Source organism: Saccostrea echinata, unplaced genomic scaffold (assembly GCF_033153115.1).
Source record: "Saccostrea echinata isolate AGI-Se365-2 ecotype Australia unplaced genomic scaffold, CSIRO_AGI_Sech_v1 ptg000009l, whole genome shotgun sequence".
In the NCBI taxonomy this organism is placed as follows: domain Eukaryota; kingdom Metazoa; phylum Mollusca; class Bivalvia; order Ostreida; family Ostreidae; genus Saccostrea; species Saccostrea echinata.
Window position 1 is genome coordinate 46247880 of NW_026889758.1, and position 13608 is coordinate 46261487.

The following is a 13608-nucleotide window of genomic DNA, read 5'->3' on the forward strand; positions in this document are numbered from 1 at the left end:
CTAAAACATATAAAATATTTTAATAATATTGTCGTTAAAGTAAGGGAAGAGTGATTCTCACTTGATGATGACGCAAAACTATGATAAATTTTTACACCTGTGCTGTTTTAAACCAATCGCGCGATTTCTATCAGATTTCAGTATACTAGTACATGTATTAAAGTTCATTGCTACCGTCTCATCACTTTTTATCTGTATCAATTATTGATTATCAAAGTATAAAATTTTCCTTAACCTAGTATAAAATTTCCTTAATTCATCTTTCCTTGTTATATAAATCCTTTGTGCAGATGGTAAACTTGTGTTAATTGGCCTGTCATTCATATGACAACTGAGTTCAGAGTTCAACTGATTTCTCCACCCTAGTACCTTTTATCCTCTATTGTAAAATAAGTGGTCCAGCGCATTTGGCTAATAGACCAATAATATTCATTTATGGTGTAATGCCTCCTAGTTGATTTCATATTAATGTAACATCTCTACAATGTGTCCGTCGTTAGTTTTTCGACTTCGATTAATTCATATATGCATTAGTCAATAGAGCAACAGAAGTTTTAATAGGATACAAGTGTATTTTGATCATATCAAAGATAACTGAAACAAGTGTAGTCACTGTCAACGAATACGTATAGTAAACGCCAGCTGGTACAGTAGATATCTGTTCACAACGAGACGGAACAATTTTTATCTTTCAATTTCGTCATGACTTGTACGAAAATAATGAAAATGTTCTAATGCCTCGAATTGGAGTGGTTTCGACCTTTTCGGGCTTTATCAAAGAGGACCTAAACACGGACTTCTTGTTCTCTGAACTTTTTTTGATTCAAAATAGAAAGTTTCGAATATTATGAACCTTTGGATTTTAATTATTTCAATCACACTGCTGCTGTGCCATGTAGTTTCTATAGGAGGGGATCATTTTGTAAATGAATGGGCCGTGGAAATTCCTGGTGGAATACGGCTAGCTCGAGAAGTTGCTAAATTTCATGGATATGAAATCGTTAAGGAAGTAAGTTAATAAACAACTTTTTACGGGTAATTCTATTTTTTACAAGGACAGCATCAGAGAAAAAAAAAAACAAATTCTTTGACATTTAAGCTTGTTTATGCATATTCCTCAGCAGTGAAAAAGAAATAAAGCAATGGTGTTTGTTGTGCTATGGTACATACATACCAGAAAGATATTAAGGAGGCTCTAAATACAAATAAAAAAAATTGAGGTTGGGACTTCAGAAAATTATTTCATATAAAGGTATAAATATTGAGTTTATGTAGTTTATTTTAAACATGCGGCACCTGCCATATCTCTCCGGAAAAAAATGTTCAAAGACAATGAATGTTAGTGAACAGAAATTAATGTTGGTTACTTACATTGAAAAAAAAATTAAACATGCGAATAACAATTTTATTACGATAATTGTCTTATATATTATGTTAAGAATCCCTTAATCTATTACTGATTTTTTCATTCACTATACAATTCCGTTTTTTCTATCTTACATCATAAGGCAGATCATTTTGACTGCATTAAACTTCCATAAAATTAGAACTTTTCAGTGTGCAGTGTTTAGAGTCCACCTTAATTCTACTGAAGACTCAGTCTATTTTTTTTATCTGAATATTTCGGCCATACTTCATTGGGTAAGATGATATAATTTATTCACACAAATATCACAAAAATAAAGCATCATAAAAATAAAACTTTAAGCTACATGTGTCAGTGGTAAAAACAAAGCTAAGCAAAATCAGCACTTTATTGCAGTGTATTCCATTTATATCGTATAACATCGTATGCGGTTACAATATGATGTAGTTACAGTAATTTAATGCAAAATTTTGCAAGCGTATTGCAGCTGAATTGATATTTACAGTTTGAACAGCTGAGTATACGATAACATAAAAAACGTAAACCTGGTGAAGCGTGGGGTGGGATGCAAAGTTGAAAAAAGGTTATGTTTTTCATCCTCATTTATTTGTTTTCTGCTTATTTGTCGAAAAATAAACAGTAGAGAAAAGGTGTTAATAATGAAAGTATAGAAGATGACTTGTCATTTGATCAGAAGAAATTGGTTAAGTTTTAAATGTGGTCGGACAAGAATACGATGTAAGATTTTCTTGTATTATGGCTTTATAGCTTGAGCTAAGTATGAACAAGGTAATCATTCTCTAAAATGGAAAACACCAAGCATAAGTGGCAGGTTGAATTGTTGAAAGTTTGAGTGCAATCAAACAGTTAAAAATGTGGATGCAGGAATATACCTATGGCTTCCCGAGTTTTCTGTGATTCCAAACAGTAAACTTCTTTTATACAGTAATCTTGCCATGTTTAATTTTAAAACACCTTGTACATGCCCGTGTGTTTATGTAAAATTTAAATCAACATTTAAGATGTTAAAGACATTGATAATGTATTCCAATAATTCATAATGCCAGTTAAACATATAAATATGTTTGCATATGTAAACATGGAAGATGAAGGTAAAATTCGTAATACTTAAATTAATAAAATTTGAAAAAAGGACAATGCATTGTCTTCAGAAAGGCATTTTCCCTTTATTTTAATATATAGGCACTATTTTCAGCACTGTAGTGTTGTTAACGTTGTTACATTGCAGCATATTGCAGCCAACGGAAAGAGGAAAGAAGGCCTAAAAAGTGGATAAAATATGTTTTTGAAACAATATCATGTTTTTGTGTAAAGATATATAGAGGATATTCAATGTTTTGTAGTTGGATATGGAATTTATTTCACGAGTGGGACAGGATTTTTGATATTTTCACGAGTGCGAAGCACGAGTGAAAATATCTAAAAATCCTGTCTCACGAGTGAAATAAATTCTATATCCAGCTACAAAACATTGAATTTTCTGTTTATTACATTTTCTTTGATTCTTTCCTTTGCCTCTCTCTTTTCTTAACACAGTGTCATTGGCTGTGGCGTCATAGTTGTAGCAGTTAAGAAGTCATAGCTTGGCAGTTGTGAGATTGAAAACATTGTAATATAGGTTTTAGCAACATATTTGGGAAGAAATTGGCAGTTTTAATCTCTGTCAAGATGGTTTAGTTTCTATTTCAATCTTGTTACAGGGCAGAAATTATAGTTTACTTACTTTGATATCCTTTCACACTGATAGAATATCACTCTGGTATCCTTTCACACTGTGAGAGGATATCACTTTTATTTAGTGAATAAATCACAGTATTTCACTGTTGAAAATGTAATAATTTTTTTTATCCAATTTGTTATATGTTTTCTACCCCCTCGATAAAGGCTCAGGGATAGAAACCATACTAGTCGTTGGATAAAAACCATATCCAATCATATATATCTTAATTGCATACTTTAGAATAAATAAGACCCAGAAAATTCGCAGAAATGATTTAAGAATTACGATGATTTAAGATTATTGTAGTCTTACAGGGGCTTTAAAGAGATAACCACAAAGTTATAGAAACGTAAAGTCTAGAAATCCTTATTTAATTTGAAACAATTAAATTTTTAAAAGTATCCAATTAAGACACAGGAGAGCTGTCAGAACAGTTCGTACATGTAAACAACTTTTCATACGTTTATTATGAGGGTGTCTCGAAACAGTCTTTTCGTCTATTTTTGAGATTTTACTTAATCATAACACAAATGCTTGACATCCAATTCTATAGATCCCAGACTTCTAAAATACTTTTTCATGTAGCAAACGTTAGTCTGATTGGAAATATTCAAGTCATTCATATGCTTTGCTATATAATGATAAAATAGACACAAATTTTGCATTGGACGGTAATTTCGTAAATCGTTCCTATTATTGATAAATACGCCGCTACTTCAGTATTTGTCAGCCATTTCTCAGGATCTAATTATGGCTGCTAGCGGCCTAAAGCTTTTACATGTTGATGCCAATTAATAAGGTAAAATATGATGGCTGCTAATTAATCGCAGGACAACTTTCCATCGAAATTTGATAGAAAATACAGCTTTAAACAAAGGGGGGATTGTCCTGTCATTAACGCAGATAAAGAACAGTAATATTAAAGATATCTTCTATAGACTCCGACTGCATATAGAAATATTACAATATAAAATTTAATGTGCATCTCCGTCTTTTTTAGACTCAAGGACCTTGGAGAGATTTTATGCAGAACTGTTACCCTTTATTGTTCTCAATGAAATTGAATTCATTGAAGAGTTTAAAGATAAATTAAAACTAGGAGCCTTCTCAAAATTTAAAAGTAGCAAATCAGATCTGTATTTATTATATTAATTTTGTTAAAAACATAAAGAAGAAATACGCTTTGTTCACCTCAGCCCATCAATAAATGCGAGTTTTTGAATAGGAGAACTGCAGGGAGGGGTTTCAACTTCGTTTTTTAAAAACATCTGACAGATTTTGAGTTAATTATTCACAGTAATGAACTTCACGTTTTCCTCCCCCGTACAAATTTCTGAACACCCTTAAACCAAAGTTAAATCCTTACTCGCACTTTTGAAACAGTTACATGCTATGAGATATGATTATTTGTTAGATAAGACAGACTTTTGTCTATATACTAAGTAACCTTGTCTCTATCTATTTGGTCATGAACGTCCTTGCAGATTGGCGGCTATGTAAATTTTATTGAGGTAACACGTAATTATACCCTTGCATCGTTTTAAAAGGGGAGGGAGGGTTAAAGTGGGAGGGGGTTATACTCAGTTCACCGTGTCCGTCTGTCTGTATGTCTATGGACTTAAGTTAGGCTACTTACTTTCTAAATCAAATTGCAGATTGGTGCTTCTGCGGACACTTTAATATTGAGATACATACTTTGATTGTTACCTACGAGTTGGAGTAACAGTCCTATAAGAACAATTCTAGTTACTATAAAAAATCCGAAATTATATTTTTAGTCGACTCGTGTAAGTTAAACAATGTGTAGACAGACAACTGTTCATATTTAGTGGGTGATAAGTTGTAATGGAATGTCTGTGTAAATGAAGTATACATATAGTGAGCAAGGCAATTTTTCCAAGACTTTATAGGTGCGTTCGAAAACATGATGATAAAAAAGAATAGTAATACTAGTGCATCATTCAGTAGAGCTTTCAATCTTGCTTCTGTTGAACACTGACAAAACACAGTTAATCAGGGAGAACTTGATTAGAATTAACGTGGAATATTTGAACCGTACTAATCCTAATGATGCCCTGATTGATTTATTTGATCTTTTAATAACATTCTCCTAATTAGGACAAAAGCATTTTTAAAAGAAAAATCCCGGTATGATCATCTATGCGTATAGAATGACGTTATAACAAAGACAGTTGCTTTAATGTCTCTTTGTCGTCGCATGGGAAACGAGATAGAAACTTTCAATTTTCTAAACTAATCAAATGTTACATTTAACTTCAGTCAGGAGCAACAGTATATAGACTGTGTTCTTTTTATCTCTCCGACATTTTTCATCATACTGGATTAGATCAATATGGTGTACATAGCAATAAATGAGAGTAAACGTATAACCTTATTAAGTATATTTTACATATACATGTATTTAAAGTAAATGTTATTTTATTTTAACATGTTTATAATCATACAAATTTTAGTCGAGAGACACTTATCTTAATGAATAAAAACCTTTGTTTTTATCTATTTTCAAAAAAGTGATCGAAACACAGAATAAAATCAAATACCGAACCATTACATAAACTGCGATCAAAAAATCCTCTCTTCCCAAAACCCCTTTTTTTTCCTTGCTGAATGGAGTGTCTAGTTTTACCCATGTCCGGTCGGCTCTGTCTGTTCTTCTGCTAAATGTACTTTTATGTAAAGTATTTTTGCTGCTGTTGATCCATGTTTGTCTGTAATTTTTTCTGGATATATAATGATTACATACATATCATACCCACTTAGTTCCTGAAGCACACTTTAAGAAGAATTTCCAAGCTATTTATGTTTGATAAATGTTATAAAATTTGAACACCTGCATATGTGTTAAGTTGACTGATTTGGTAAAAAAATTAGTGGTTTTTTTTTTTTTTTTTATGTAAATGTGATATATTCACGGATTTATGAACTTCAAATTTATTTATTTATTCATTTTGCTGCGCACTGGGTACTCTTGGCGTGTTTAGAGATCTACCTTTATAACATGCTTACAACGTAGTCATTAAATATTGTATATTTATACAGTGCAAGAGTTATCCGGCAGGGGTTCATGTTCTGAAACTAACCAGAATTTAGAAAAGTTAACATGGATAAAGAGAATATGTTGTCATCAAAACGTAGTGGCATCTGCACATGTAAATCTGCAATATCAATATCCCGTGCATTTAAAATGAAGTTAATCTGACAGGAAAAAAGGGGGAGGGATATTGGCGATAAGTTGCGCTTAGCGATGGTACATGTACGTTAATGATGTATTATTCCGTCTGTGCATTAAACCAAACCAGAAATCTCTGATGAGTCTGTAGCTATACTAGATAAAGAATGATGTATCTTAGTATAGTCTACTTGTGTAAAAAGACAAAGACAAAAACTGTAGGAGGAGTAGCGTTTAAAAAAAAACGTTTGTCGAAATCCAAAACCAGTAAATAGAATAATGTATCGTAGTATAGTCTACTTGTGTACCAAGTCTTACTGAAATTGGTCCAAAATTGAAAGAGGGTAAGCATTTTGAAATAATTGCAAAGACATTTCTATTTATAGTCACCATGGCAACACCGTTTACCGAAAAAAAAAAGATTACCTATTTTAGTGCAGTCTACGTGAGTGTGAAGTCTTGCTGAACTTGGACCAAAACTGTAGGAGGAGCAGCATTTTGAAAGGATTTCAAAGAAATGTCTTTTTTAGTTACAACCTCAACACAGTTTGTCGAAATCAAAAACCGATAAACAGAATATTTTAGTATGGTCTACTATTGTTCCAAGTCTTATTGAATTTAGATCACTGTAGGAGGAGTGACATTTTGAAAAACTGTATATAGACTGACAGACAAGCGGAGAGACGACGGACACCTTATCAATGTGTAAGCTCTTCTGGTCTCTGACCAGTAGAGCTAAAAAGAAGAGAAAATTGCCAAACGTTCGTCATATCCTTCATATTTTAACAGCACCGTTTACTTGTAATTTTTTTTATTTGGTTATTAAACAGCGAGGAAAAAAGGCATTCCTCTTTTTTTTCAATTCACATTGTTCACAATGTTCTCCCAGCAATGCTTGCATGACTGAAAACAATCTACAAACAGAAATTGTCTACTAATCGATCAGTTAAAACGATGGCTTTGGATGATGTTCAAGCAATAATGAACCTAGAAATAAGATACATATAAAGTGTACTAATTAGTTCTTTTAATATTACGTCGAGTAGGAAAAAAACGTTATATTTGTCGGACAATTTGATATTCAAGTCTCTTCAATGAGCATTTTAAGAACTACGAAAAATTATCTAGCTTACAATACCAATTAATTATTCTGCGGGATGCTATCTACTGTAACCTAACATTCAATTTCCGATAATTAGACAAACCCATCTTACAATGTATATAACAGAATCACAGAAAAATGAACGTAGAATGAATTAGAATGGTCTGAATTATCTTCCTTTAACTAAATGTACATTTTTATGAAAAAATGTTTCATCCTATCAGGTTATATGTATTTAATAGAAATTAATTTTTGAATGCGTATTTGTATTCTGACGAAATGAGAATTGACTATTCATGTATAGAGAAACACATTTTTGTGATCGGCTGCACGCTATCGCAGTTCACTTCATCCAAGGTATTTGACAAATGTATCCATTGGCTCACACTTAACGACTTCGTTATTCAGTTTCCTGAATTTTCTTTTCAATGTAATGTGCTGCAATGTAATGTGATAAAGAGAAACTTTTCGGTACATTTAAAAGTTACATTATATATGTATTTTATATTTTAAATAAGATACAATCCAATCAACTTTTTCTACGTGCGCAAAAATTGTACAAGGATGCCGTTTACTCATATGACAAAAAAAATTTCAATGATAAAAATGAAACTAGCTATTGTACATAGTAGATCTATGATTTTAGAGTTATTTATTTTCAAATAACTAGGTCAATGGTCTACTTTTCATGTTAGTGACCCCTTGGTATTTCTCTTTTCTTTTTTTTTTTTACACTATGACTACTATTTTCTTTATCAACAAAATATATCAAGTAACAAAACTCTTTCGATAATGATAATATAAATGGAATAGTTTTACTTAATATATAGAAACAAATTTTGAACCATAAAATTCTTAATAATTTTAGTCCGAATTTCTTCTGTCAATTTTCTAATATTTGCGCATATTTAATCTAATATTACAAAAAAAAAAAAAAAAAAAAAAATAATAATAATAATAATAATGATAAGAATTCTAAACTATTTATAGCCTCTATTTACTTTTGTTGCCCTTATTATGCTCGTATTAAAATTATATGAAGTTAATGATCAAATTCTTTAGACATTTTGTCTGGAATGTTTTTTGTTCTTCATGCAATTGTATTATTTAAAATGATGCATGAGCTTTAACACAGATAATATTTGCAGATGGTGTTAAAAAACATAAAATCGTAACTTTATGAATAATATTGAAAGAAAGAAAAAAAATGTGCAAAGAAGGACAAAATAAAATTTAGTCTGAATTTCTTCTTCATCACTTTAAACTTGCATATTTTCTTCAAATAATAAAATATCTAAATTTTTTGAAATTAATTTATAACGTGGTTGTTCTGTCCATTTAGAACAATTTTTGATTTAACATATTGTACTTTAATCCATCTCTGTCAACTTAAACCCTGAGTAAACGTCATCCTTAACTTTTGAAACTAAAAGTTATTTCTCACTTTGAAAAGAAGTTAATTCGTTTAAAAAGGTATTTCTGGGGGTTGGTTGGAGGTGAAATGACAAGGTGTTGATTGTTTTAAATGTCTCACAATGTGCAAGATATCAAGAGTCGATTTCACTATTCATATCTATATACTGAATAATTACCGTCTTCCTTTAGAGAACGGTATACAGAAGTATTTTACAGTCTTCTGACTATGCACTTCCTCTCTTCTGTAATTGGAAGAAAATACATGATGTGAAAATTTTCAATTATTTCATTGGTTGAAATGCTGTGATAGACAAGGAAGATAAATTTCTGATGATCTAATTTTCGTACGACTTCGCCATTTTTCAAAATTTTCAATCTTAAAATAGGGATTCATGACAAAAAACGGAATATTTCTTATTTCTATAGTAAAATTCCATTAGAGATATAAATTGTCCGGCTCTACTACATGTATAATCCAGTTTTGGACGGATGTCCAGCTAGTGGATACGACAGATTGTTTATCTGACTAGCAATAGTAATTAGATATCAGAATTCCATAAAAATAATTTGACGATCCTGTACAGCTGTTTCTTGCTTTGTTTTTTTTAAAACTTTTTTCCGCAAATTCTCCCTGATAATGTTACGGAATTTTCATAATTTCTAATTTGCACAGCTGGCGAAACAATCCCACATCATGAAGTTATATTTGCATTTATATGAATATAGCAAACGAATTCTACAAGTAGTGATACTATTTATTTTACTTTCCAGATAAAACCATTAGAAGATCACTACGTGTTACGTCATCGTGACGTACCAGTTCGGTCTAGACGTGAAGCTCATCACCACACACGCCGTCTAGAGAAGGATGGACGCGTGAGTACCATTTGATGACCCCCCCCCCCATTAAAAAACTTGCATGATCTTACCCTCCCCACGTGTATACTAATAATTGGGTGAACTCGTTTAGATTTACGTCCGGTTTGAACTCTTGTAATGCGTAAAACATAATACCTGTACTACTGGTATGTGAATTTGAAAGAATACTACTCAAGACATGTTGACCTCGAATAAAAATGGAAATTTTTCAGGTTCAGACTTATAGAATCTAATCTTATCTTTTCAAATCAAGCTATGAAAAATCTGCTACTGTTTCATCATAGAGGGTAAAGCCGAAAAGAGATCCTGTTGGTTGTAAACAGTACGTTGTGCTTTTTCGAAGGGAAAAGAGGAGATAAATAATTTCAATTAAAAGTAAACTTGGAAATGGAAAACTTTAACATTTTTGCAATATTCTCACTTCTACACATCGCATTTCCAATCACTTGCTGAATTTCTATAAATATCAACAACTGAGTTGAATATATTTTGAGTAACGTGTTGAATGAACGGCAAGGATTTTTCTAAAACTCCTACTTTGATCCTGAAACATCTGAAGGTTCGATATGATCTCTTTCAAATGATATCGGTTATGCGAAATGAAAAAAAAAGAAAAAAAAGTAGTTAATCCATCATTCAGAAAGGACTGTGGGATGTCACTTATTCACAAATTTTAAATTATTATTGCTTTTCTGCAAAATATGACTTTTTTAAAAGCTTTTTTCCGAAAACAAGCTTATTCACACAAAATTGCATTTTACCTTTTTCCTATGACTCTAGGAAAAAGGGTATGTCATATTATTTTGTTAAGTTTGGATTTTACATAGCCTGTATTTGATATAAGCAGTACTACATTTTCAGTTATATGTGATATACTAAGTTGAAAAGGGTTAAAATATCAGCCTACATGTGAATATTTTAAAATAATGTAAAAGTCAGATATTATGATGTCTAACCTCCTACAGAAGGCTAAAATTTGAACCCATATGGCGTTTCCAAAAGGCGAAATATTAATAGCAATATAGGTTATCACGAAAACTTTATAACACAAAGAAAATCGTTCTTTCACATAAAGACATCATATGGAGTCATTTTGTATCATTGGCTTCAATAAGAGTGTCCACTGACTTAATATTTCTCATCTCTGGTATTTAAATCAATTGATTTTGGCCGCTGCACCGGATATTTTCTTGTAGCTTTTGAATACAAATACAACTTGTAATTGATTTCTGTCACAAAATGTCTCAGTCCTTAGTGATACCGGATATTTCATTACTTTTAACTGTCCCGCAGAAAGCATCAACCAATCACATTCTGACACGTGGGATTTTATATTCAGCCATTGTATGGCGCTAATCTCTTTAGAAGGCAAAAGCTTCTGAGAATGCAAATTCTGTCATACCGCCTATAAAAAGATGTCCACACATAATTTTTCTTGTTACTACAGTAAATACAAAGCTAAAATAAAACATAGGCAGGGGTGGGCGAAATCAAAGGGGAAGCGGAAACGATATTTAAAGCCACATGCGCCAGTGATGTCGAGATCAATACGGATGATACACAAGAGTAAATAAACGGATGCTGAATTCAAGCATTTTTGTTCAATTACACGCTTCATAGATTTCATATAAATGCCACGAGCATTGCACGTTTCAACCTATATTCCTTTAGCAGACATTAATTGCTTTGACCGAGTAGATACTTGGGAAAGTACTTTTACTGTGTATAATAATGATAATACAATGTACTTGGTAGATAAATACTAGTCTCATTCATTATAAGTTTATTCTCATATTTTGAATAAAAGATGATATCATTACACCAATCTACTCATACATTGGAACAACTCTCATCACTAGTTCAATCACTTTGCATCTGAACATTGCGCAGCATGCTTTATGGAGGAAAGAACCATTTGTCTAGACTTTTTAAAGAACATTTTAATATTTGCACATAGATGTTGATTACCGGTGTGCACTTAATATACAGGATACATATATTAATAAAATTCACTCGATTAAAGTACCTTACAAAATATCGATAGCAATTATTTTGAAGATGATAAACGTGGTGAATAATAAAAACAACATCGTTTTTATAAACACAATAAATGTACATAAGTTATCTGTAATTTTTTTCAGGGGGTAACTATGCTTAAATATTACAGTTAATTATTGTCTGCATAAAATTCTCTGGAGAACATTAATTCATAGCAAAAATTAAGTGGACGAAAGCCGTAATATTTTCAGCCATAACCATGTAATCACAACTGCGGTCGGATTTGAAGCTTCGATATAGGCCAGAGTAATATTCTTTATCTCACTTATGTCTAAGCTTATAAGGTCAGATCGGAGTTCTTTTTGTTCTCAGTACATGTATGTCTCGTATCTTTTAACTTTTCTGGCCTCTTCTTCAAAACAAAGTGGCCAGTTTCAACCGAACTTGAATCAAAGTCTAGATTCTTGCAAATAGGTAATAAAAAAGATTGTTCACTTTAAGGTTAGTCACCTTCCAACGAGAGATGAAAAATGATAAAAGAGTGTGTTTTTAAATGATTTTTTCTCAAAAAATCCTTTGGTCACAAGACATTTAAATGAAGAATACATTATACAATATTAATTCAAGTTTGTTCAGATCACGCAAGCCAGGTCAATATAGACGTGATAGAGGGTCAGAGATTTATACAGGAATGTGAACAAGATTGAGGACTTTACATTTGGCATGAAGAGAAATGTGGCTCGAGTGAGGATGTAATCTGAGTCGGGATTTAATGCACGTGTCTCTTGTAAGGTTAAAATTTTCAAACTTTACCCACCTGCGAGGAAAAATAACAACAGAGAAATAAAGTCAGTTATAGAAACAAACAAAAATAAAAAAAAAAACGCAACTTTTGGTTCATGTTATAGTTTTTTACAATAGATCTATGCCAGTAATTCTAACATATTGCAGAAAGGTACATGTATGTATAGAGAACTTATATATAACATGATAGGCCAATGGTTTAGTGGAGAGAAGGACAGAGGGAAACTGCTGTATAACAATAAATAAACATCAATTTTCAAAATATGTGATTGAAAAATTGCCCATTCCCGGAAAACAGAAAAAAGAAATATTTTGGTGTTACATCATAGACGCTAGTATTTGATTTTTCCAAGATTTTTAATAATTTTATATGAAACTTCAAATAAATGAAGTTATATATAAACGGCCAGATACTTCAAAGAATCATCAAGCTTCATACAAAAGTATGCTACAAGTGTGCTCCCGAAGAGAGTGATATAAAAAAAAAGTTGGCATTGTATATTTTGAATCGATTAACAAATTCCGGAAGATTTTGTAAGGAACAAAGCATCTCCATTGCAATTCACAAAACTTCTATAAGGAGATGGGCGAACATAGCGTGCAGAAAGCCTTTTGCTTCAGATATATAAAAATCATGTTCAAATTGTGAATTTAGTATTTAAAGTAAAGTTCTCATTAATTAAGGAATGAATTTAATAGCTACCCATTTTATACGGTATAAACTGAGTTGGGGCAGTTTACGCTTTATAAACCGCGAAGCGGTTTATAAAAAAGCGTAAACTGTTCCAACCCAGTTTATACCGTATAAATTGGGTAGCTATTAAATTCATTCCTTATAATTTAATTTTCATTCATATGATGTAAGAAAAAAAAGATGATTGTCCTTAAAAAAATGACTTCAATTTGTGCAAATTTTGAATGTAACGTCAGGCGGATCGATACGTTTTTGACGCAAGTCATTGTGACGTAGGCAACCCATTTTATACAAAATCAAGTAAATTTTTTGTCAAATCAAATAAAGCGTTACAACCAGAATTAAATTATTGAAATTTATAAAATTATGATAAACAATACTTTTCTGAGGAGAATTTTCTCGTCAAAATTTATTCTTT

The 13608-nt window shown here is 31.5% G+C and overlaps 1 protein-coding gene across 3 annotated transcripts in view; it reads left to right on the top strand.

The window, feature by feature from the left end:
• The first annotated feature begins 576 nt into the window (after nt 1-576).
• LOC133182915 (neuroendocrine convertase 1-like) overlaps nt 577-13608 on the top strand; it is a 30048-nt gene continuing 17016 nt past the window's right edge. For 2 of the 3 annotated variants that reach the window (XM_061317769.1, XM_061317768.1), the window contains exons 1-2: nt 577-1009; nt 9587-9691. In XM_061317769.1, the coding sequence (XP_061173753.1) occupies nt 848-1009; nt 9587-9691 (267 nt within the window). In that variant the 5' untranslated portion in view covers nt 577-847. The remainder of the gene's footprint in view (nt 1010-9586; nt 9692-13608) is intronic. The other variant, XM_061317770.1, reaches the window with a different exon arrangement.